Source organism: Amblyomma americanum, chromosome 5 (assembly GCF_052857255.1).
Source record: "Amblyomma americanum isolate KBUSLIRL-KWMA chromosome 5, ASM5285725v1, whole genome shotgun sequence".
Lineage (NCBI taxonomy): Eukaryota > Metazoa > Arthropoda > Arachnida > Ixodida > Ixodidae > Amblyomma > Amblyomma americanum.
Window position 1 is genome coordinate 105,595,205 of NC_135501.1, and position 25,859 is coordinate 105,621,063.

Below are 25,859 nucleotides of genomic sequence, written 5' to 3' on the forward strand. Positions count from 1 at the left end.
ATGCGATGTGCAAAAAAAATTTTTTGAAAAGTGAAGACACACCAATCACGGACTGAGCGATATTTATTCTATGTTCAATTGTCACTCACAGAGTATTCCGGCTCTGAGCTGGTGCTGTGCTCTGGTGCACGCTCATCCCACAACAAGTGGCGCAGCATTTCCACTGTCAACGCGTAGCCATTGTTCCTCGCTTCCATCACATAGCAGAGCAGCGCTTCTTCCAGTTTGGAAAATTTGCACGGCTTGCCTTGGAAAGCGCACTTTTTGCAGCTTGTGTTCCTCAATGCATCCTTTTGGTTGCATCATCGTGGAACGCACTTCTTCGCCATGTTGAATTTCTTGCCTGCCGCACGCTTGCCATGTTTGACAGCAAACTCCCAGCCGTGTAGCTACTAAGATGCTTGCCCATCGCGCTAAAACTGCAACGCTCGGCGGCAGCACGTGGAAGCCACAACTACAAAGGCTGGAGTTAGTGATACTGACGGCGATGTGGATAATGGGAGCTCGCAGCAGAGGAAAAAGTTGACGGTAATGATGATGAGCCACACCCTCGGGCACCATCCGTGGGCGGCACATGGAAGCTCCTGTGCGCATGCATCGCCTCCATGATCAAGCACACCGTTGCTCGCAGCTGGAGCTGATCATGGAGGCCACGGCACATGCATTTCGAAGGCTATTCGCGCATGGGTCATGGAAAATTTGGGTGTGGCTGTTACACAGATATTATTTTTTTTATTTCCTTTGGGAAAATGGGATGCGGCTTATACACGGGTGCGGCCCTTACAAGCTTTTATATGTTAACTCATACAGCCGCTCAAAATGTGGACCAAAGGTGCGTAACTAGTTTACTGTAGCACAACCCGCAGCATTAAGTGGGAAATCTGACTGCAATAAGCTCCTACAGTCCTAATACAGCAGATCAAACTCAGAAACCCGTTGGGACTAGTCGTGGTTTCTACTGGTCCTCAGATACCTCGCAGAACATTGTTGCTGACTGTTGACAGGATAGAAAGTGTTCTAGCTGGATGTTCATGACGAAATTTGCAGCCGCAAACTTTGCAAAGACAGAGAAAAAGAGGACACAGGACACATGCCCTACGGCACATGCCCTGTGTCCTTTTCTCGGTCCGTACAAAGTTTGTACCTGCAAATTTCGTCATGTACTGACTGTTTGCCCCAGTCCCCTAGGGGGAGGTAAAGTAGTCTTGACATTCGACAGACGGACACTTTATAGTATTGGGTATTCGTTTCAGCTTTCAAAAAAGGGCGTCTGCCTGCATTCGCCATCATCCGTAGACTGTACATCTGTGGACCAACAGAATGGGGCGCGTTTATGACAAAGGGCGGGAAAAAAGATTGTACTTTTGACTACTGAAGTAGGGAGTGTGTGCATTATGTGAGTAAATATTGTAAGTGTACAGCACAGCTGTGACTATCAGTAACCTTGTTATAATGAGATTTTCTTTCCGCATGGTAGGTCATAACAGGAAGATTTGAAAACAGAGCTGCTGTATAGTCTGCACCTGTAAGCAGTTCACATGGCCTAAAATTTTGATGTGTAATCATGGATTGTGTGTGTACTCTGTACCAATATTTACGACACAAAAAAAAAAATTCTGTACAGGTCGGAATTTTTAACAGCTTTGTTGAATGACAACTTGGTGGACCCGTGCAGCTTTGTCTTCATGCCAGATGTTTAACAGTGCGAGAGCGCAGAGTCCTCATCTTTACCTATTTTTTCTATGCAGTGTCGTCTGGTTTTGGCTTCAAGAGTGGGCTCAGAAGGCTTTACTAAATATTCATTAGGGCTGCAGTCATATTGTGACATGGCTGGGCTGACAGCACGGACACACATGTTGATGGCTAAGGGACTGACGTGAAACTCGAACTGTTTATTGGGCTAACCTGTACCCACAAAGGATAGAACTCGGTGGTAGTGATACAGTGATATCGTCAAGTGTGCTCTGTGGTCACTGAAGCTCTGCCACCATCGCTATCGTCCAAGCTGAGTTTGAATGTGGCAAAGAAGTTTTGTGATTAAGAGCAGAAGGCACTGACAGCAATCTCGAATGTAGCGGAGACGGTCGCTAGTGGTTACAATCTTTCCATATGAATCGGTTGCCTCTAGCATGGGAATCAAAATAAGGTGCATGCCAGCAGCCTTGCACAAGGAAAAGCAAGTATTGCTACGGTTGGCGGCAGTGCTGGAAATGTTATCATCAGCAGGGCAACGGGGAAGTGATTATAGTTTTGTGGACGGACAGCCGTTTGACTCTTTTGAGCAGAAGCTGTTGGCTGCTTGCTGTTAATTTCCTATGAACTGAAAAAACATCCACTCAGGATTCATTTTGCGTGGGAGTTTTTGCTGCTACTTGGACCAATATGTATGCATGTGCTGTTAGTGGAACCTTGTGAGGTTTAACTAGTGCCTGGTCCCAACTGCACCTATGGGGTGCATTGGTGTAAATTCTCGTGTCCTCTTGCAGGTAGCGGATGGTGGCTGTGCAGCAAGCCTGGTGCTCGAGGACACGGAGGAGACGAGGAAAATGTGGAACTTCAAGTGAGGGGGCTGCCATTTGTTTTGTCAGGCTGAGCGCTTTTATTGCGTAATGAGGGAATGCATAGCCAGTTCTGAAAAAAGGAGGCTTGTTGATTATGGTGATGAATGTTAATAATGCTGGAGCGACTTGGGCAAATGTTTCGTAAAACACATCTAAACAAGTACAAAAAAGTGGGCTTGGCAACCATCCAGTGGTATGCTAGGAAATGAAGGGAAGCCGCTGTTGCAAGCTTCTTTTCTAATGTCGGTGATTTTTATAATGGTCAGTGCGCTGCTGGAGTTGAGTAAAAAAAAAAACGTTTGAATCATCCAGTACATCGTTCGCTGTGGTGGTAGAAACTGGCAGAAAACGGTGCATTACTGCTGGCTTTATTGAGAATCTATACTACGTACTGAGTTTGTACTGGGGCTTTTGTTAACAATGTTCTCCGATGGGGCGGGAGAGTTCAGCACAGCAAGGCCTGTTTGCGTCTTCTTTCTCTCTGCTCTGTTTCCTACGCTTCATCGTCAGCACAAAGCACATGACATTTCCATCTTCACAGACAGATCCCCGATCGTGAGTTAAGCAGGTTATTGAGGGTGGGACCTTGTGAGCATAGTGACATGCATCACCTGTGTCTTTTGTGATCATCGGCCATTTTCAGTGGGGCACAGTGCGTTGTAGCTGAGAGCATCTTCTGACACAAGCCATGCTAGCGGTTTGGCGTCCACAGCCACACCAGATTGCTGGGGACATAGCAGAGGTGCTGGCGTTGGATGTCGTAGCGCTGCTTGGAGCGCTTGAGTGGGTCCAAAATGCAGGTGCGGGCAAGTGAGCGACCATCTTCAGCTCAGCAGAGTCGCTGCAATAGAAGGCTTATCGTGGGGAGGGAAAGGAAATATGATATTGAGACAACTGAGAGATACGCAGGGGTAAAGATGATGAAAATGGCAGTAACTAGTTGTCTGATGTTGCACAGTGTTCTACGCATATGTGACGAAAGGCAAGATGTCATCACAGTGCCCATAATCGGAACTGATGTACATAGCCGGCATAGTGGTCAGTATGCTTTTTGTGCGTTGCGAGGTTGTTCATTTGGGGGTGATATGGTGTTGAGTGGCTAAAATTGCTTTCCAGACTTCAACAACATCCACAGTAGACACAGTAGACTGGTGCTTATGGTCACTGATGAAGACTTGGAGGAGGGCCATATCGGTGAACGAAAAATAGAAGAAAGAGAGAAGCATCAACAGAAGTGGTGGATGGTATCATAGCTGTTTCAGAGTATAGTGTGAGGTGGTCAGCATACACAATTACCCATTGGTTACCACTGAAAGGTCGTAGAAACGGGCCTAAAAGGTGAATACCACCCACTTGCTCAAATGGTATGGTCGGAAGTGTGATAGAATCCTGCCAGACAGGATGTAAGGGCGTTAAAGCAATGGTTCTGTACACAGCTGGCTACATAGCATTGAGTCATGCGACACATTTTGGGCGGCCAAAATCATTTATGTTTGCATTGAAGGCTGCGGGCAAGACCTGGCCAGACGTGACTTCATTGTGCATGATGAGAAAAAAGCGCGTACATCTGGGGCATGAAATTCTTCTTGTAAAGTAAACCAGCGTCAACATAGAAACGGCTGGCAGGTAAATCACATGCGGCGTCAAAGAGTGCCATCAGCATCTTGTCCTTTCATTGCTCAGTCTGGAATAGATGAATGTCAGGAAATGTTGGTGAGATGGGAGCGAGGTAGTCAGAGTTGTCATCATCGTAACTGGTTGTTCTGATCAGCAAACACACGAGACAGTGCAGCTGTGAGTGGCATAAAACGGGGTTAATTGAAAAATAAATGGGTTGTATATATAGATGGGATGCTGCTGATGATGGCTATCATATTTTTGGAGGCATACAGTAATCCCTCTTTATAATGAAGTCAGCGGGATGGCGAAAAAATTCGTTATGAGCAGTAATTCGGTATAAGCGGCCACCCAAGAAAAGCTAAAGCAGTCGAGCTCTAATTGCACCGCAACAGCGAAGAAGTCAAAATAGATTGTATTCATTGAAGCAAAACTTTATTCAGGGGCGAAAAAGGCAGTGAGCTTTGTCTGTTTAAAGTTCTTACCGGGCACGTGCAACCCCTGCTCTAATCTGACCAAGCATTGCACGAGGCCGTGTTCACCATGCTTCGGGGGTATTTCGTAGCGCAAAATCAGTGGCCGCTTTTATAGGGGGGAGGGCGGGGGGGGGGGGGGGGGGGGGGGGGGGGGGGGCACGGGTACCGCGCTAGAAAGCACTGCAAATGCTGTGGCTCGAGTCTGAGGTTCTGTTTGTTGTGCTTAAAAAAACGATTAGCCGCTGATTGTGGGTATGCAGCGTGCTCGTGAAAACCAAACGGTTTTGCAGTAGGGGCTTTGCAAGATTACTGAGCAATTTTTGTAGAGCCGTGAAGTTTGCAAAGCGAGAGTTTTTCGGCGCGCCGTTGTCGACGACACTGCACTAATTTTACGTATTGGGTGCCGCTGTTCGTGCAGCATTGCATCCGCGCCGTTTACAAATGCCTAGGAACAAAATTCAATGAACCTACTATACATTTAGGCCGTTTATCTAGTCGTATGGCGCGAATCGAGCATGAGCGGCTCGAGAAAATCGCCGGTGAAGCACCATGGTTGCATTGACCCGCCATGTTGACAGCCTGACTTGCCGCTAGTGAGTCGTAACGTTCGGATTTTTCGTGTTTTTGGCAAGCTATCGGTTCATATGCACCGTAAAAAGAGCAGTGAAGCTAGGGGTGGTGTTTTATTGCGATGCAGGCCGCTTATAGTGAGCGACGAACAAATTTCTAGACCGGCTTCTCCAAAGTCATCTTCCTGATTTGTTGTCGTAGCTCCTCATGTCGAACATGGCAAAGGGCATGTGACCAGCAGTCGCTTGCTACCAGGCAGCAGCTCGACAAACACCGTTGTTCACATTGCAAGCGCGACCTGTGGGTCGCCTTCTCGTTTGAAGCGAAAACTGCGAAAACTCTCTGGAGTGACATTGTTCGTACGCTTTCGAGAGTTTAATCTGCTTTGGTCGATGTGAAACGGTTAGGCTTAGCGACGACTACAGCAGCCAGGGAGCAACTCAGTTCGTTGCCCGGCACGTCCGCGGTCGGGGTTGTTACCAAAAGCTCGGCTCGCTCGCTGATTTTTTCAGCGTTTGCGGCTCAGTCGCAAGACTGGAAAATCGAGCACCAAGGGACTGGCGTGCGACTGTCACTTTTCGACCAAAACAGTCGCACAACCTCTGCGACTCGCAAATGTGAATGGGCCCATAATCAGAGGGACACTCTTTTGTGCTTTTTGGTATGTTTCAGCACCAAAAGTTCTCTTTAAACCGGTAACACTTTGCTCATCGAGCTTGCCCCATGGAATTGCTACGGTGCAAGTCTGCCCAAAGTCTTTTGGCCACTTTTTGGCATCCAAGAAACTGCAATTTTCTGGCATCGCAAAGCATCAGGAAAACTTTATTTTCGTTTGGATTCTGTCACGTGGTACACCAGCGATGCGATTGCTTCCGAGATTAACGGTGTGGGCGCTCTGCACCATGGAATCTGACAGCTTCCGTTTGCTCTGCTGTAAACATCTGGGGCTTTCAGCACTCGCTTGGTACTCGTTACCAGGCAGGTCATCAGTCGTAGGTTTGTTACTTCTGTAGCCTGTTCTGTGCCTGCACAAGGCGAATTCGGCTGCGGTATTAATTTGAAACTACATGCGCAAAAGGATCGCCGCCGATGTCTCCACTCGCCACTTCACTGAAAGCGGGTCAAGCTATTCACGCGTTTCGAGTAATGCGGCTTAATATGCATGCGTTTGGGTCGGGACCGGAAGAAATTCAGAATAAAACGATAGTTTGAGTAAAGCGATTTCGTTATAATGAGGGATTGGTGTAATATGGGGGCATTCCCAAAACATGGTTCTGTGCTCAGCGCACTGTTCCTCTCGTGCAGGTTCCGTGTGGTGTACATGGTCATTCTGAGGAAGAACAACCTCGTCCTTGATGTCAGGGTGACCAACACAGGTACAGCACATTTCTCGTTCCCTGCACCCACCCACTGCTATACTCCGTGTATCGTACTGTAGTCACAATTGTTTCTCTGGTATAGAGAACGATTTGATTCCATGGACCCTTTTTGTGTGTTCCTTGAGCTCCTCACTTTTAGTGTTCTAGCAATAAAACCCCAAGTCTCAGGTTTTGTCTATGTTTGTTTGTCCAAAGCCTCTGGCAGGTGACAACCTGCCCATCGGGTTGTGGGCAACCTGCCAGCGAACTTTGCGGCCAACTATGCAAAACACTTTATGGCAAAACACACTATGGCCCTGAGTGGGTTTCAAACCGGCTGTGATGCGAACAGACTAGCTTCGCTGGCCACTGCACGAGGGCACTATGCCACAGCTGCAGCCGAACATCCCGTGTGTTTAACTTCCAGTCTCTCGTGCGGTGCTTTGGATCTTGTCGTCTTTGTCAGCTTCCACCCGTGCGCAGCACACCGCTATCGCGTTGCCCTCTTAAAACGAGTTTCTAACCGAAGTCAAAGTGCGAGTGAACGTAATTTTCATTTAGCTGAACCACGCAAAATTGTCCATCATTTTTTTCTTCACCCATGTTACTTTTGCAAATTTGATTGTTTGCAGCAGCTGTTTCATTGCTCAAGAAGGATATCAATCAATTATGAATGCCTCGGAAGGACCACTTATCTGCATGTTTTTTTTTTTTTTTTTGCATGCATGTCAGTGCACACCGTGCATCCCTGCGCACAAGTTTGTGATGTCCTCTTGTTTGCTGACTGGTTCCAGTAACCAACAGATGTTCGTTATAGCTGACACTCAGTGCCATAGCCCCCTTGTGCTTCACAGCTGTCATGTCATCATTGTTCATACTAAAGGAGCATATGCTATAAGTTGGGCCATTATGAATTGGTTCGAGTGTATATCACGGTGTCTACGATGGTAAATGAGTCATTGTCTTCACCAGTCGGGCGTCTGATGCAGGAAAAAAAGCCATTCATTTTCAGTTCCATTCCATCGACCTCCAATTAACTCCACTGTTTCCTTTTGCAGGTGTTGCCACAAACTTCGTACCGTATCGACGCGTGTAAGGGCCGCACTTTTTTTTTCCAGATTTGAGGGCCAATTTTCGGCGGGCGGCCCATACACGCAATGTAGAAAAAAATTTCTTTAAAGTAAAAACACAACAATCAGGGAATGAGCGGCATTTATTCTATGTTTAGTCGTCACTCGCGGAGTGTTCCAACTCCGAGCTGGTGCTGTGCTCTGGTGCACGCTCATCCCACAAGTGGCACATCATTTCCGCTGTCAGCGCGTAGCAGTTCCGCGCTTCCATCACACAGCAAAGCAGCTTTTCTTCCACTTCAGGAAACTTGCACGGCTTGCCTTGGAAAGTGCGCTTTTGCAGCTTGTGTTCCTCAATGCATCCTTTTGGTTGCACCATCGTGGAACGCACTTCTTCGCGATGTTGAATTTCCTGCCCATTGCACGCTTGCCGTGTTCGACAGCAAACACTCATTCATGTAGCCTTTAAGGTGCTTGCCTTATCGTGCTAAAACTGCAACGCTCGGCGACAGCATACGAAAGCCACAACGACGGCGAACTATCACGCTACCACAACTCCCGTGCCTTTGACAGCCACAAAAGGGTGGAGCTGGTGATACTGATGCCGATATGGATAGCGGGAGCTCGCAACAGAGGAAAAAGTTGATGATGATGAAAAGCTGCCGCTTTGGGCGCCATCGCTGATCGCGTAGGCCATGGCGCGTGCATTTTGAAGGCTATTCCTGCGCGAGTCGTGAAAGGTTTGGGTGCGGCCGTTGCATGGATATTGGGTATTTTTTGGGGGCATGTGAATATTCGAAATTTCGAATACGAATCGATTATGTTTCATATTCGGTTCATATTCGTATTCGAGAAATGATATTCGTGAATTTCCGAATATACGAAAATTCCTGAATACTCGGCAGCGATCGTATACCACGCCGACTTCCGTAAATTTGATTGTGGCAGAAGCGCAACGTCCGGGCGAATTATCTGAATATAGAGTTTAAAGTTCTAGATAAACAATATAAAGGCCCTGTTCTCTTTCTTCTCCATCGTTTATCGCGTGGACCGATTGCATTCCGATGCCACTAGGCTTGACTTTGTGCGCAATTCCGCAAGTGGGCTTTCTCACATACCACACGTGCTGCGAACAACATGAGGGATGACACGCTTCTAACAATTGCAACGCGAAAGCGCGCTTATTTTTCATCCTTCCGTAATATGTTACCTAATTAATGCCCACACCCATGGCATTCGTTCTGTCACCTTAACTCTCAGAGTGTGACCACCGCCGTCTTGTTTTGGTCAACTAGCTATGCAGGAAAGCCTACTTGCGGAATTTTGCGTGACACTCTCGTAGGGGCGAGTCGAGGTGTCATAACAGGGCAAGCGATGCTGTAAGAATCCCGCCTATTTATTGCATGGTGCACTGTAACCCATGCACCTCTTAAGTGGACGTAACGGCAGGCGTGGCAACGTTCGGAGGGACGCTACCACTAGGTCAAAAAAATAACCTCGCCGCGTAGTTTTGGTTTCTGAGCTTCGCTACTCGCCTGTGGCAATGACAACTGTCGGCCCGCGCATTCGCAGTAGTCCAATCTCAGCACCGTGTCGCTTCCAGATGCTGACTGACGCGTTGCTGGCCAATTTTTTTTCCTTTTTAGAAGCAGTCTCGCCATTCCGACGTCAATGTGCGTTCCCATCTCGCTTACGTTCGCGATGCTTTCCAGCACGGCAAAACTCGGTGCTCATCACGTGATTACAGGTGTTTGCACGATAGAACCGCCTCATAAGACTACCGCATTTTGAGTTTGTTTTTTTTTCGAGTCCTCGGGGCATTTTATAAATTGAGCTTCCAATAACCCGGTCATTTCTGTCGATTGTTTGAACTCTGAATTAATGAGGTTTTACTAGCCATCATGTTATTTTTGTTTCTAATCTTGTCATGTTATGGATTTCATTTTGCCTGACCACATTGCAGGTTGGATACTGTTATGCTGTTCAATTAAGTAGTATACATTTCTGCTCACATCATGATTTTTTTTTATACGTTTCTCAGGCAGTCTAGTTTTGTTTATTTCAGTTGCAAAGGCCATACACTATTTTGAAAAGAATATGAGCAGCAATGTTTGCTTGTTGATCTTTTCTAAACTTATTTTTGTGCTGACCAGATATTTGATATTCGATTCGATATTCTAAACCATTTTTTCTTCATATTTGTATTCGATTCATATTCGAAAATTTCAATATTCGCACACCCCTAGTATTTTTCCATAATATTTCCTTTGTGAAAACGGGGTGCGGCCCATACACGGGTGTGGCCTTTACAAGCATTTATAAGGTAATCTCATTTCCCTGCCTTATCCTTGCTGCCACCACCTCTGTGTTTCCACCCTTGGAATTCATTCTTTTACACCAATAGTGTCATAGCTGCCTCTTTCTTGTGATGAATCTCTTTTACAAGAAATATTTCCTCCTTCTTGATTTTGGCTAGGATGTTGTTAACTTTCGTTTTCTAATCAAGATTCCTATTTTGATGGGAGGGCATCACCCTTATCTCTTTTCCTTCCTTGCAACACCATGTGGCGAACTGTGTTGTTCCCTGTCTCTCTCCCCCTCCCCCAGGTGAGGAGGAGTTCTCCTTCACGATTCTGCTGCACACGTACCTGCGGCTGGACGACGTGAACCAGTTGTCCATATCGGGCCTCCGAGGCTGCCCCTATATCGACAAGGTGGGCCTGCTGGTGCCATTGTTCATACAGAGGGGGCCGCGTTCTCTGGAGGGGGGGACAAAATATGAGTTACAGAACTAACGAGGCTGTAAATTTGGGAAACGGACATGAAGCAGCCATAATATTGGGCAGAGTGTTGTCGGTGGAGTGGAAGTACTTTCCCAGGAATAGGCATCATTGGGCAGGAGGTGGACGTTGGGGGGGGGGGGGGGGGGGGGGGGGGGGGGGGCTGGTAGTGCGAAGGTGGAATGGTGCGAGGTCAGGAGGAGGAGGTTTCAAAGCAAACAATGCCACCTGCCTTCTCACATTGCATACATTGTAAGCAACATACTCCATGTGGCATATGTGAGGGAGACTAGCGCTTACATTTCATCAGCCTTAACTGTATGTATGGTAACGGTAACAGTGTGTATAAAGGGTGGATTTATCGGGGGGGAGTCGCCCTTGGCAAGAAATTTTTCATAGGAAAACTGTGCTGACCCTCATTTCTTTTGACAAAAAAAAGTCTGAGAAATGCATGATGCAAGTGATCCTGCCCCTCCAAGGGTGACCATATATCTGCCCCTATTATATAGCTGGCTTGTCTTGAGACTAGCAGTCAGGTGTTCGTGCCTCCATTGTTGTGATTAGGGATAGCCCATGCTTCAAAAAACTGTCTTGTGAACATTCCTGAAAGAGCACGATTGTCTGTGAAAGCTACAGTGAAGAGTGGACTGGGCATGCAAGCATATGAAGAAAGTAGAGACTGGGCAGTCAGAAGGTAGAGATGGATGATCCGCGGCATACCTGCTTGTTAATTGAATGAAAAATTTGTCACGTGAGGAAATATGTGTTGTCCTTAATTGCGTGCTAAGCGCTGTGAGTTGCGTTCTGTTGTGAGAAGTACCTTGACTTTGTGTTTCTTTTACATGCTTATGTGCGTTGTATTTGCTGTTGTTTTACATGACCTTTCATCCTTATTGTGTGATGTGTAGCCTGCTAGACATATATTCACGTTGGCGTTAAGCGGCCGAGAGTCAGCAGCGGCGTAGCCCTGGACGAGTGCTTCTACAACACTTGTTTCTCCTCTTCTTGACAGGCGCGTTCACCTGCACGAGCGCTGGCTTCAGTATGGCCACAGGAACCTCTACAGTCTTCATTAGCGAACACTTTCTCTCTCGTGGCTTTTCGCTTGGAAGGCAGGACTGGTCATTGCTGTTTGATGGACATGTAGCTTTTTCATGCCCCAGCATGGGAACACCTCAGCAGTGGACTAGCACTTGGTCAGGTGTTTAGGGGAATTCCCCAAGGTGGAGTAGATTTGTAACGAGGGAGTAATTACTCAGTGGCATCCAGCCAAGTGCAGCCACACGACTACAAAGGAAAGCTATACAGCTTCCATGGAAATTTCATAGTTGAAGAAAAAATTTTCCTGGTCTGGGGCTCTCACCCGGGACCGCCGCTTCACCGGCGCAGTCGCTCTACCAACTGAGCTAACTGGGACGGTTAGCATATGGTAGGGCGAGAGCAAATTGATGAGTAACTCGAAGTGGGAACAGTGTTTGTCAGTGTTGCTTCCTTTGTAATCATATGGCTGTGCTTGTGCCGATGATTAATTTACTCCCTTATTACTGGTGTGACGGAGTTACAGCTTTCCCAGAACTGCGCGGTCTGCAGTGACGGTCAGACCAGAGACCCTGATGGCAGCTGTTCTGTCCCTTGCACGCAGGTGAAGGATGGGGAAAGGTGCCTGGAATATGAGGAGCAGCTGCACATCCGGGGCCCTACGGACAGGTGGGCCCTCATTTCAGGCATTTCTTCAGGAGTGCATGGCACATTGGAAGGTACACAGTAAAGGTCTGGGTGCAGCATCAGTGACAGACTGAGTGCAGACAGGACAAACCGAACACCAGCAGCACTCCTTATTTTTCTGAAAGAGTCCCAACACACAACATTCCATGACGTCTGGGTGTATCAGTGGCAGTACATTGAGCAAGATATACAGTGGTGAACAATGGCATGCGCTGATTAACATGCCTCCTTGATGGTGGATTTAAAGAATCAAGGGTGCATAACGTAATAATTAAAGCGCACTTATGGCTTGTTAATTAATGACTAACCTTGTTTTTGCTTCTGACTTTCTGGGGTCACTGTTTACAAGCAAAGATCAACTGCACAGTTCTTCAGCCTCCCCTAATTTCAGGTTTCTTCTCACCGTACTGTTTTTGTTGGCAATTTCCTATTCATGTTTTGTTTATCCGTGATGGTAGAAAGTGAGTTCAGATGCAATTACAGCAGGTAGGCACTATCGCTCACTATCAAGGTGAATTGCAGATTTAGTAGGTGCCCAACTTCGTTCATAAGACAAGAAGAAAAGGCACATAATTTATAAAGGAGACTGGTTGGTAAAGGCTTTTGTAAGCAGTGAAAAATATGGTACACTCTCTTTATTTTGAACTCGCTTATTGGAAACAGCCAACATTTTCGTACTGACTCTTTAGTGCCATCAACACCCAGTACGTATTAAAAGGTTCATGCTAATAGTAACTCCGTATAATGTGTAGTGTACACATATTCACTCACCTTGGAGTCCAAGTTATTCAGAGCCAACAGTCAAACTACACAGCACTGCTAAGGCATGTACTTTGGCATGCTGGTCAGTTTGTGGTAATGTCTTTAAAAAGGTTTGTGGCAGGACATGTGGGTTGCACAAACCGATAACTGATGGCCTGTTTTTCGAGTTTTAGTGGCCAGAGTTTAAGATATCGTATTTTATCACAAAAACCTACCGATATGACGCAGTCCCAATTGAATATTATAGTGTGACGTTTGAAACCTTTCTCCAGAAGAGGGTTGTAGTGCCGAAAAAGACAATACATACCAAGCGAGACAGGACCTTTCTATTTTACTCTTATTTTATGATACGCAAGTTGAAAGTAAAGGGGGTTACTGTGCAAGAGCATGCAAGAGGAGTTGAGAAATGGAATGTACAGTTCCTCAGCTTGAATTTGCTCCTTGATTTTGCCCTGAGTGGTCCCATTGATAGTGGTACCTGACCTACCAAGGCTGTGGTCAGCATCTTTGTGCATTGCAACCCAGCACCCACCACTGTCTTGAGCAGCAGCACTTGCTGTCTTGGGCACTAACAGTCCTTCTTTCCCCCCATCTTTTACACCAGTGCCAGCTGCAGTTTTGCACCATAATTATGCTGTAGAGAAATCGCAAGACCGGAGGGAGATCATATCTTTTTGCTCAGTTTGTAAATGCTACACAGTGTGCAAGACCACGTTGCTTGGTTGAGGTGTTCATGGCAGCATAATCTACCTTTTGAATGTGTTAACTTCGCAAGCACAAGGTCTTCAGCTCAGAATTTCTTTAATACAGTTTGACTGGGTGAAGAAAGTTTTATTGATAGAGAAAAATATTGTTGCATATTGCAGCAAGAAATCCACGTATGGTGTAGGGCATGTATCCGTTGTGCTTCGCTGATACAGTAAAACCTCGTTAATTCGAACTCGAGGGGGACCGGAAAATTGTTTGAATCAAGCGGAGTTTGAATTAACGAGCGGGCGCTAAAAAAAGCGGCCATCACGCCCGGCAGCACGGGCCGAAGCTAAAACAGGCATATCTGAGATCGTTATCTCTTACTACGCGCTACTACACATTTGCGGCGGGCGATTGCGCGAATTAAAATCATAGAGCCCGAATGTCAAAGGAAATAAAGTTAATTTGTTTATGCGGTTGGAGCTAACATCAAAATGCATTCGCTTAAGCAGCAAGCTTAATGATTAAATATGACACTATGCTTCAAAAACATGTTTATTAACAGCAGATTGGCAAAGCATATCAAAGAGAAAAATAATCGGTGATGCGCATTTGTTTTTGTTTTCTTTGCCGTGACTCGACAAGCATCGTCTGCAACTTGCCCAACAGCTCCAACGCAGCGTCCGAATTATCATCGGCGGAGAAGTAGCGCGCAGCCAGATCGAGTGCTGACGCTGTTTCACATGCACTCGGGGGTGGCAATGGATCGTCGCCTCCGTCGGACTCGTCGTCGCTGTCAGCTGTGCTCGCCGCGCCCGAGTTGTGCGGCATCTGGTCACCGCAGGCCGCTTCAATAATCTCGGCATCGCTTAACGGCCCCGATGTCTCCACGCCGCTGTCAACGTCTACGAAGCTCTGGAAGTCAACACCCTCCGATAAAGCAGCGTAGGCAGGGTGCAGCGCGACGGAGTCATCACACTGAGCATCCAGCTCTGCCGTGCTGCAGGCTTCTGGGCCTTCAATGAAGCCGCACTTTCGGTAACAGTTCGCGACTGTGTCCGCCTTGACAGCATTCCACGATGTTGCCAGCATGTGGCAGGCTCCGAGGAGATTGACGTCGTACGATTTGCCGCTGTCCATACACACAAGAATCCGCTCTAGGAGGTGGCGCCTGTACAGTGTTTTGAGGTTTTTAATAACCCCAAGGTCCATAGGCTGCAGCACAGCCTTAGTGTTTTTCGGCAGAAATGCCAGACGGATCGCCTTCAGTCCGCTGATGTCGCAATGGGCTGAACAGTTGTCGACGAACAACAGAACATTCCTGTTCTGTGCCGCGAACTTCCTGTCGAGTGTGCGCAGCCAATCCGTGAAAATTGCTCGCGTCATCCACGACTTTCTGTTGAAGGTATAATCAACAGGGAGAGTTTTTAGCCCTTTAAAGCAGCAAGGCTTCGCTGCTTTGCCTATAACTAGCAAGCGGCACCTTTCCGTGCCAGTCGCGTTTGCGCACACGAACACCGTCACTCTTTCCTTGCTTCTCTTCCCGCCTGAACACGTGTCGCCTTTGTAACTGACAGTCTTGTTCGGCAGCAACTTAAAATAAAGCGCGGTTTCATCTGCATTGAACACATCGCTGAGCGAGTAATCGGCAAGGTAGTCCTTTAGTTGACCTGAGATCCAATTTTGACACGTTTCTTCATCGACTGCGGCTGCCTCTCCACAAACGCTTTTAAACGTAAGTCCGTGATGGGCCTTGAAACGCGACAACCAGCCTTCCGATGCGCTGAAGTCACTTATGCCCATCTGGCTGGCGAAGTCCACTGCCTTTGCGGCAATTATTGGTCCACTTAGCGGAATGTTCCTGCTGCGAACGTCCTTAATTATGCCATTACAGCATCCTCCATCTCTGGATGAGCCGATGTTCTTAGTCGTTTTCGCGAGGGCTCCATCTCCTTTTGATACGCATTGAACGAGTCCTTGTTCTTGAGGTATGTGGACAGCGTGCTTTTCTTGACTGCAAACTTCTCTGCGATCACTGTCTTTGTTAGGAGACCACGTTCGACCTCCTGTAACATCTCCACCTTCGACTTCAAATCCTTTGCGGAGTACTTTCCTCGGTTTGCCATGATTGGCACAGTCGATGAGAAGTCACCAGCGAGACACCAAACAAACGAGGAATATCACGCAACACAAACTTTGCTAGACACCGCGGCAACAAAGACTAGGCGCAAGAGGGGCCGGGTGCTGCGTGCAGGATGAAGGAAAGGAAAGAGTTTTCGCTTCCCGAGCTGCACAAAAAAAGGGTACCGGAAGTCACGCGTTCTCGCAAGGGCTACTGGGAGAGTTTAGCCAACGGCGCAGCCAATAGAACGCGGGGCGCAGCGGCGTCGTCTGCTGCATGGGCAGGCGCGCTGGGACGGCGCCCAAGTAGAGTGAAGCGGGGGAACGGGGAGGGGAGGCCCGCTTGATTGAAACGTTTATTTCCATCAGAAAAAAAGCGCGGCTTCAAAAAAATGTGACGTAACCGCCTCTCCCGAGTACTTCCTTCCTCCATGGTCGCGTGCGTCTCCAATGTTCACGACCGCCTCGGCGCAGCGGAAACCTGCAACGGCTTGCGCCGGAGCCACCGTGGCCGGAGCATAGGCGGCGCCCGCGGTAGGGTGGCTACCTGCGTGACCGCGCGTCAGCCAAAAATAGACAAGCCAATGCTTCGACGCTCCGGCAGCAAAAACCTGCTACGGCATGCACCGGAGGGTTGGTTCGGGCAACGAAATTCACGTCTCACCTCATGCGTGCTGGCTTATTTTTTTTCTCATCATTCTGCTTCTTTTTTTTAATTTTCAGCGCATTGTATTTGCTACGAGGTGACTTCTATATGCGAGGAGCAATGCCAGCCATCGGCGCCTAGTTCGAATTGACCGACGTGGATACCGGCATATTCGAATTATCGGGAGTTTTGACCCATTGAAATACACAGGGCTGTGCCGGGACCCGGCCGTCAGTTCGAATTAACCGGAAGTTCGAATTAAGCGATTTCGAATTAACGAGGTTTTACTGTATAAAAGCTTGTTAATTCGGATAATTCGAACCGCTGCAAGAGTCCAGCCAAACGGCCATGTCAGTCTATAGCGTCTCAACCTCGTTTATTCAGACGGCATGGGGCTCGCATCGGTTAATTCGGCCAGGCCCCTGATGGGGCATCATGTCGAGAAATGATATGCTCGACATGTGATCGTCCAGATATTCGTCCACAGGCCTGCATTGCATATTGCAGTGTGTCCCGCACTTCCTAGAATATGCGTGCATGGGCAGGCATGCTGACGATTGGCAGGTTCTTGTCGATAGGCCGAGATAGTCTAGCTGCCTAGTTTTGTTTTCGGAGCTTCGCTGCTAGCCCGCGACAATGGTGGCTATCTGCTGCACATATCAGCGAGCCAGCCGAGTCGCACAGCCTTTGGTACAATGACAGCTCTGTTGCTGATTTTTTATTGCGAAAGTGCTGCTTCACTAACAAAGCTGAAAAATTCGACTTCAAGGGAAGCGTTAACCTTTTACCCTCCCCCACCCCCCCTGTGCGCTGAAGCGTGTCAGCAGCCGTCACCACCTCTGGCGCGGCTCACGCGGCTCCGCTACAAGACGGGTTGGGGAGAGGGGAGGTGGCTCGTAGACTGACCACGGAACTGCCTCTTCTCACGTGTGCCCTCTCTCGGTCTGCCCGTCACTGTTGCTCTAGGAAACGGACTCTTCGCCTTGCGTTGCCGGTACCTGCCGCCGTCCGCACGCCCGACGCGTGTGAGCCATGAATGATGAAGGCAGAATGTTAGAGGCACATGTGCTATGCAATGTGAGTGCACATTAAGGAACCCCAGATGGTCGAAATTTCCGGAAACCTTTCTTTGCGGCGTCCCTCATAGCCTGATTCGCTTTGGGACGTTAAACCCCCATAAACCATGAACCAAACTTTTGAGAAAGGCTTTATGTGTTATGTCTTTTTTAGCAAGCAGGAAGGCGAACATGCAGTCATTAGTTGCAATAAGCCTTTTAAAATATTGTGGACATATTTTCAGAGCTTACTAGGGTTTTCCAATTATATTGTTTCAGCTTTCCTAACCATTCTGCATGAACAAAGCTTCACTGAGTGCATTCACTAGCATATATTGATGTTGTTCAGAATGTTGTGCCACTTATATTTTGTGCAGGGTGGCTGTCTTTTTTTTTTTTAATCACAGCACTAGCTGTTAATGCGAAGGTTTCTGGACAAAGCATATTTGTTGTCGTCGTTGCAATACAGTTAAACCTGGATATAACGAAATTGAAAAAGGCCGAAAAATATTCGTTATAGGGAGGTTTTCGCTATATGCAGTTTCCGCGAGAAAGTTTGAAAAATAAATACAGAAGCGAAACCAAAGTGAAAATCGAGGCCATTCAACTGGCCTAGAATACATTTATTGCACTGAAAAGAAACGAGTGAATTTGCTCTGCTGTTTGTTGATGACGGTCGGCACCACTGATCGCTCGTAGCACATCAAGGTATTTAATGCTGTACCGCCATCGTCCAGCGAGCCCGCGACGCGCCGCAAAACGTCGATGGCATTCAACACTTCATTTGTTGAAGGCATCTCACATGGTGACTCGACCTCTGGAGATCCATCATTGTCGGTCTGACATCGGACACTTTCAACCAGCGCCTCATCCGACATCTCCTCTGTAGTCACGGCACAGTCGTCCGCATACAAAAAGTCGCAGAGCTGCACGTCATCCGGGGCTGCTCCATTCACGCGCAGTAAACCCCAAGCTTCGGCAAGATCGGGCGGCCCTGAAGGCTCCACTCCTAAGTGCTCCTCTTCGTCAGTTTACGCAGTGTGAACTTCTTTCGTTGCGTGGGCTTTTCTGAAACAGTTGGCGATAATATCCGCACTTGTTTCTCGCCACGATGCTTCAATCATCTCAACTGCTTGGAAAATGTCCACTTTCATTTGCCGCTGAAGACGAATGTTCAGAAGCAGCATTTGGATCAGTCTACGCCGGTAGCTGCACTTCACGCTTTTGATAATTCCTTTGTCAAGGGGCTGTATTAGTGAAGTGCAGTTCGCGGGAAAATACTGCAGTTCTATATTTGAAAGGTCGAGGCCTTCAACTTGGTGCGCAGAACAGTTATCTAAGAATAAGCAAATTCTGCGGCCTTGCTTCTTGATGTCTCCATTAAACGCTTTCAGCCAGTCACCAAATATGGCTCGCGTCATCCACGCTTTCGTGTTGGCTACGTATTTCACGGGCATCCGGTGTGTTCCTTTGAAGCACCTGGGGCGGGCACTCTTACCGATAACCAGTGGGACGCGCTTGTCAGTCCCGTCCGAGTTAACACACAGCAAAACAGTTAAACGAAGTTTACTCTGCTTGCCTCCGTGGCAGACGTCGCCTTTCAGGCTCAGGGTGCGGTTTGGAAGCAACTGATAAAAAAGAGCGGTCTCGTCACAGTTGTACACTTCGGTCCCGTCGTAGCGCTCCAAAATTGCTGGCAGTTTCTCTTCGACCAAAGAATTGGCAGCATCGCTGTCCGCAGAAGAGGACTCACCACTTATTATCTTTCCAACGATGCCATACCTGTTTTTGAAGCCTTGAAGCCATCCGTTGCTCGCCTTTAGGTCATGAAATCCCAAGATACAGGCGTAATCTCGTGCCTTTTGCTGCAAGAGAGCGCCGCTGATAGGAAGATTTCTAGCTCTCATGTCCATGAACCATGTGAACACAGCCTTGTCCACGTCGGTGTATGTTGACGGCTTTAGCTTCTTCTTTTTGCCGCTAGTACCGGACTCCACTGCACCGCGAATCGCATCTTTCGCGTTGAGTATCGTAGAGAGAGAGCTGGCTGGGATTTCAAATCTGGCAGCTACATCCTTCTTTTTTTCTTTCGCCTGCAGCAACGGCGTCCAGAATAGCAATTTTGTCCTCAAGAGACAATATTTTCCGTTTCTTCGTAGACGCATTCATTCTCGATGTGTCAAAGCACTAACGCGACCCGGCGCACAGATATACGAAGTCGAGAACGAAGCACGCACACGCCGGCACGGCGAAGGGAACAAAGAAACAGATTCGGAAAGCGCCAGCTGAAAACAAGTTTTTTTTATAAACGCGTGTAGTGCCACCTAGTGTCACGGATACGAAGTGAAGTGATTTCTCCAGCGGCCAAAGAGTGGCGCTGCCGGCGCGTAAGCAATAAAGCGGTGCCTGTGCATTATCATCATCACCACCGAGCGGACGGGTGATGATGCTCGCTCGCCGCCGCTGCGAAAGTTTTTTTGAGGCGTTCATCGCTCTTGATCATTAACTAACGAAGCAATTGGCACAATTTAGCTCTATGTTCTTAAAATATGGGGAAAAAAGACGAGGCGGTCGACGGGGCAAATTCGTTATTTGGAGGTTCTCTCGCACGGCCACTTTGTTACTTTGAGGTCACAAATACATGGATTTCTATGGGACTGGAGACGGGGAATAGAAAAACTTCGTAAAATCGAGGAATTCGTTGTACGGAGGTTCGTTATAGACAGGTTTAACTGTACTAGTAGTCATATAGTACCCATGCAGCCAAGTGGGACTTCGCTGGGCCCACCTAACCTTCTGCCGCCCCCTGCTACGCTTGCCTTCCTTTGGAGTCTAGTCTGTTTAAGCACCATCGGTAATCTTGCCTTTGCATTACATGCCCTGCCCAGGCTCATTTCTTCCTCATGATTTAGACTAGGGCTTTGTTGCCCTGTGTTTGATCCCTGACCTACTTTGCCCGCTTCCTGCCTTTTAACATTACAGCTGTCATCTTCTTTTATAGTTCCCTTTATCTATTTATATCCCACCTTCAGTTGTAGTTGCCCCCATACACGGGCCTTGTGCATAAGGGAACACATTTTTCTCACACTTGCTTTCGGAACCCTGTGAGCAGTGTGTGTGCATGGGTACCCAATCTTATTTCTTCCTTTCCCTCCTCTGGATGTGTGCAGAGTATACTGCAAGACGAGCGACACCCACTCGTGCAGCATGGCAGACAAGGCCCGAATCATTGTCAAGAAGACCACCCATTTCCCAGACACGGGTCAGTCCCTCTTGTTCACTGCTGCAATTGTCTCTTTTTCAAGAGACTGTGCTTGAAAGGAGAGAAGGCATTCCAATGGCAAACTTGAGCACCCGTGTGCACCATAATGCATTTGTGGCAGCTGGCTATGCAACTGCCTGTGCTGACGGTGGTGAACAGCCCGAAGGACAGGGACAAAGGCGACATAACAGGACAGCTGCTGACTCCCAACGGAGAATTTATTTGGTGCAAAGGGATCGAAGAAACAAATGTTTTTTCCTCACATACCCAGGCGTCATACTCTCACACACGTATGAGAACATACCCACATATGGGAATGGCACAACTCAGATATGCTGGCACAGATACCTGATTTCCTTCTCGCGCAGCAAAATAGAAGGCTTCCACAATTTCACGAGACACCTTATCATGGTGTTTGAAAACAATACACTTCTCTTGCAGTCTTGGTGAGCAGTCCCTCTTCACTTCACATCCTTGGCAATGGTTTACCAGTTTTGACCCACACCCATTTTTCATGCACCTTTGATATTCTCGTAAACGCACATTCAAGCACAGGCCGGTTTGGCGCACATACACCCCGTTCCATGACAACAGAATGATGTACACAACGCCAGCCTTGCACTAGACAAACTTGTGTTTGTGGCGTACACCGCAACCAGATTTTCTGGTGCCCTCGTCTTGCATTTCCCTGTGTACAGTAAAGCAAACATGTTCAAATTTATTCAGAGCAGTGAAAAGTACCCTAACATCAAACCTAGAGCCAACATTTTTAAGCCAATGTGCGAACTAATGTACGTAAGGAACAGCAGTAAGTTTCTTTTTCTGAGCAACCTGCTTGCCTAGCTGACAGTCCACGGCAGCAAGCTGGTTTCCCGAAAAACTCATTTCCCGATGTGTCATTCCTTGCTAAGTAAATGTAAGAAGCCTCGCGTGGACTGTCAGCTAGGCAAGCAGGTTGCTCAGAAAAAGAAATTTACTGTTGTTCCTTACGTACATTAGTTCGCACATTGGCTTAAGAATGTTGGCTCTAGGTTTGATGTTAGGGTACTTTTCACTGCTCTGAATAAATTGGAACATGTTTGCTTTACTGTACACAGGGAAATGCAAGACGAGGGCACCAGAAAATCTGGTTGCGGTGTACGCCACAAACACAAGTTTGTCTAGTGCAAGGCTGGCGTTGTGTACATCATTCTGTTGTCATGGAACGGGGTGTATGTGCGCCAAACCGGCCTGTGCTTGAATGTGCGTTTACGAAAATATCAAAGGTGCATGAAAAATGGGTGTGGGTCAAAACTGGTAAACCATTGCCAAGGATGTGAAGTGAAGAGGGACTGCTCACCAAGACTGCAAGAGGCGTGTATTGTTTTCAAACACCATGATAAGGTGTCTCGTGAAATTGTGGAAGCCTTTCACATCGTGAAGTTAGACGACCACTGTCTGAGTAAGCCTTCTATTTTGCTGCGTGAGAAGGAAATCAGGTATCTCTGCCGACATATAGCTTGAGTTGTGTCATTCCCATGTGTGGGCATGTGTTCTCGTGTGTGAGTGTATGGCGGCTGGGTATGTGAGGTAAAAAGGTTTGTTTCTTCTGTCCCTTTCCGCCAAATAAACTTTCGTTTGGGATTCAGCACCTGTCCTGTTGTGTTCCTTTCGTCCCTGTCCTTCGCTCTGTTCACCACTGTTAGCATGTGAAACCAACTCGCCCAGCTTGGCATTCTTACTCAGCTGCCTGTGTAAGGCAGTTTTTTTTTCCTTTTGTTTTACATACATGGTAACTTTTTTCGTGATGAAAAATGGCATGTTTAATGTGCACCTTCATTGCTGTGTTCAGCCGTGGTTCACTGGACCTTCTTTTGTCCCCTTTGACTTCGTTGTGACCAGGTTCAGCTGTAGGTGCAAGCAGAGTGCATGTACTGTCGGGTGCAAAAGTGATGCACTCACGGTTGTGTGGCTCACTGCTCTTGTGGAGCTTTAACGCCAAGATGGAGCGCCACACGTCGAAACAAGCAAAATGAAAGCGGTCACCCCTCATTTGTCTGGCATGTAGGCACTGCCAGAAAGTGGCGTGGCGACCAAGTCTAACGAAAGCTCTAGTGTTGTCAACCACTCCTGCTCCCTACAGTACATAGAGCAATAGAGTAGAACCCCGCTGTTACATCCTCAGGTGGTGCATTTTCCCGGCTGCTACTTTCTTGTGAGGCAGTCCCGTCTAAGCTCCCATGGAAACCATACAGACTTGGCTGTTACGTCACAACCGCGGCAGCGTTCCTGCATGCTGTGTCATGAACGTCATTTCATCATTGTGCCTCACTCCATGCCGGCACTTTGACAGCCTACGTTTAGCGTGCACCTGGAAGGCCGATGGTGCTCCGGCCAAAGCAGGGCTCGTACTCCATCGGCGCTTGGCCACCCGCCAGTGTGCTTGGTGGCTTCCGGCGTGTTGCACCCATGCGATGCCAATGACGCAGGAGCCTTGTTGCGTCTGTTTTATTCTTTTTGGGCTGCCTGGCCTAAAACCCATTGGTGCAGTTCCATCACGGCACGAATGAGAATGACCGAAGGCACAAAGACAAAATTATGCTGTGGCAGATGCTGCGTGGGCAGCAGTCTGCGATATGGGGTTGTGTGGGTTGCGAGACATATTTCTGTCATCTGCGTTCTTCTTGTGCCCTGCAGTTTAAAAACTACGCAGAAGCGAGTACTCTTGGTCAAACTTCGTACGCTCTCTCTCCATTCAGACAACAGCTGCTCAGGCACGGGGCAGATGGACAGCCATTGCAGCGTGTTAAGGGCATTCCTCGCATGTGAAAGATCATGACAGCCAAAAAGCCTCTAAAATTCCAGAAGCCTAGTATATTAGAAGTTAAAAAAAGAAAAGCAGTGGACAGCAAGTACTCTTTTTCCCGCCTGCCTCTCGGCTGGTAAGCTTTTTTCTTTGGTCCCGCAAAAAATGTAACAGTGTGGTTCTACTACCACCAGCATGCAAATTTTATTCCTAGTTCTCACCTGTTGTGTTTAGAAGAATCTCCTCCCCAAGCAGAGTAAATTTAAATAAGGGAATGATTACTCATGCATCTGTACAAGTTGTGCAGAAACCTGGCAGTTGAAATTTTTCTTGGTGAACCTTTAATGCACCTTTAATGCACCTTTAATTACCAGTGACTGTTTTTGCAAGCAAATGCAGTGGCACCAAGACAGTTTCTTTAGCTCAGATCTCTGAGGGTGGCTTACTCTACAGTTCACTTTGAAATGGTGATAGCGGGGTCCTTTTCACTCTTGACGTCTCAAATTTTGATAGAGTGGCAAAAAAAAAAGTTCAAGTTCCCTTTTCAAATCAAATTTCCTCAATTATAAATTAATCTTTTTCTGCTAAACATACATCAGCCTAGCCAGAAAGAGCCAAACAATTTAATTTTTACTATAGGAACGAAATTTAAAGAGTTATCCGGATGTCACTTTAAAGTTCGGACATGCTAGCGCTGATGCACTGCACATTTTCGCTCAAACCTCACGCCCGACATGGGCACACTTGGAATTGCAGTTATCTGGAACCCGTGGGACAAAGGGGCGGCTGCCATGGCGGACTTTGGGGACGACGAGTACACCAAGATGGTGTGCGTTGAGCCCGGCTATGTGTCCGAGCCCTGGAAGCTTCCTGCGAGGCAGACCTTTGAGTCTTCGTGCACCATGGAGGTGGTGGAGTGACCAAGGCCACTACAAATACAATGCATCATGTTCCAAGTACCGCTTCAGATCTGGCGTCGGGCTGGCTAAACTGCTTCTTTGAAACCGGCTGGCTTTTGCTCTTTTCTTGTCTTCCTTCCTCTGTTGATATATTAGCCCTTTTTCTTTGCGAATATGCGATTAAATCTTCGTTAGCAGGAAGCATTTATGCATATATGTCTAGTACTTGTTTTTATGGAGTCATAGTTTATCCTAGTGAATTAAAGGTGTTGCGCTTGCTTACATTATTCTTTGTTCTCTTTACGGTGTGACTGGTCTACTTAACTCTTAGTGCTGCATGTGCTCCTTAGAATTTGTTTTCAGTTGGGAGGTCTTTTCTGGTATTTAGTTGACCCACTATGTTATGTAGGTGGAGTTATGTTTGCTGACCACACCTTTTCTGCTGTGTTTAGCAGCATCATAGTTCAGAAAGCTTCCATGGCAAAGATATTGTGGATATGACTCAGGTGTTTTGATTAAATGTCACCAAAATTAGAGCATTTTAGGCTAATCGCCTCTGCACTCAATAAGCAGAAATGTTTAAGTATGCACAAAATTAATGATTGCACAAAAATGTAGCTTTGTCAACACTTCACTTTTTGCAGTTTGTGCATGGCCTAGGCATGTGGGCTCATCTTGAACTAACAGAGTTCCGTACTGTATGTTGACCTGCTTCCCACTGAAGGAAGATTGCATTTATTTTGGGGAAATATTTGCTGCCTATGCTGCACTTGCCCAAAGGAAGTCCCCGTGCTGTCCCGGTTTAGCATGGTGCTGGCTTGTTTTTTGAAGTGCATTGCTATTCGTAGTATGAGATGTCTGCTTATGCAGTACCAGCTAAACGCTCGTTAATTCTTGCACTGCAGTGTTCTACATGGGCTGAATGTTGCTGTGCTGATTGATATTTTTCCGAAGTTTATTGTATACTCTCCTGCGGAGAGTTTTACAAAGCCTTTTGTAACAGTCATGCTTTATAATAAAATATCGTACACCTATTATCATTGATTTTCCAAAGGTTTTATTCTTTATTGTTGTTTAGAAAGTCTGTTTATAATACTCTTGTTTGCAGTGTGACTTCTTCACAGTGCACTTTGTCTTTGAAGCATTGTGTCGTGGGGAACAACTTATTTACAAAACTTATGTTCAGATCATTGTACTCTACAGACTTTAGTACCAAACTGGAAGTCTAAATTTTTGTATAAGGGCTTCAGTGTGCGCCAGGCTGATTTACTGTGTGTGTAATATGACAAGATGCAGTGGTGCACAGAACTGTTTTGTGATATGTACAAATTTAGACTGTGTAGCACTGCTTGAATAAACTTATTTTATAGCAGTGAGTCTATTCTTGTAAACTGCAAACTGGCGCATTGTACATTTGCCAGGCATTGCAGCATGCACATTTATTGACATTGTGGCACTTATCGGGTGCTAGATCTTTTTCTG

The 25,859-nt window shown here is 47.2% G+C and overlaps 1 protein-coding gene across 1 annotated transcript in view; it reads left to right on the top strand.

Annotated features, from left to right (window-relative positions):
• The window catches only part of LOC144132593 (uncharacterized), a 34,244-nt gene extending 8,495 nt beyond the window's left edge, over positions 1-25,749 (top strand). The window contains exons 5-10 of the mRNA XM_077665099.1: positions 2,487-2,560; positions 6,530-6,600; positions 10,260-10,366; positions 12,075-12,139; positions 20,602-20,693; positions 24,235-25,749. Coding sequence (XP_077521225.1) covers positions 2,487-2,560; positions 6,530-6,600; positions 10,260-10,366; positions 12,075-12,139; positions 20,602-20,693; positions 24,235-24,398 — 573 coding nt within the window. The 3' untranslated portion in view covers positions 24,399-25,749. The remainder of the gene's footprint in view (positions 1-2,486; positions 2,561-6,529; positions 6,601-10,259; positions 10,367-12,074; positions 12,140-20,601; positions 20,694-24,234) is intronic.
• Positions 25,750-25,859: the final 110 nt, after the last annotated feature.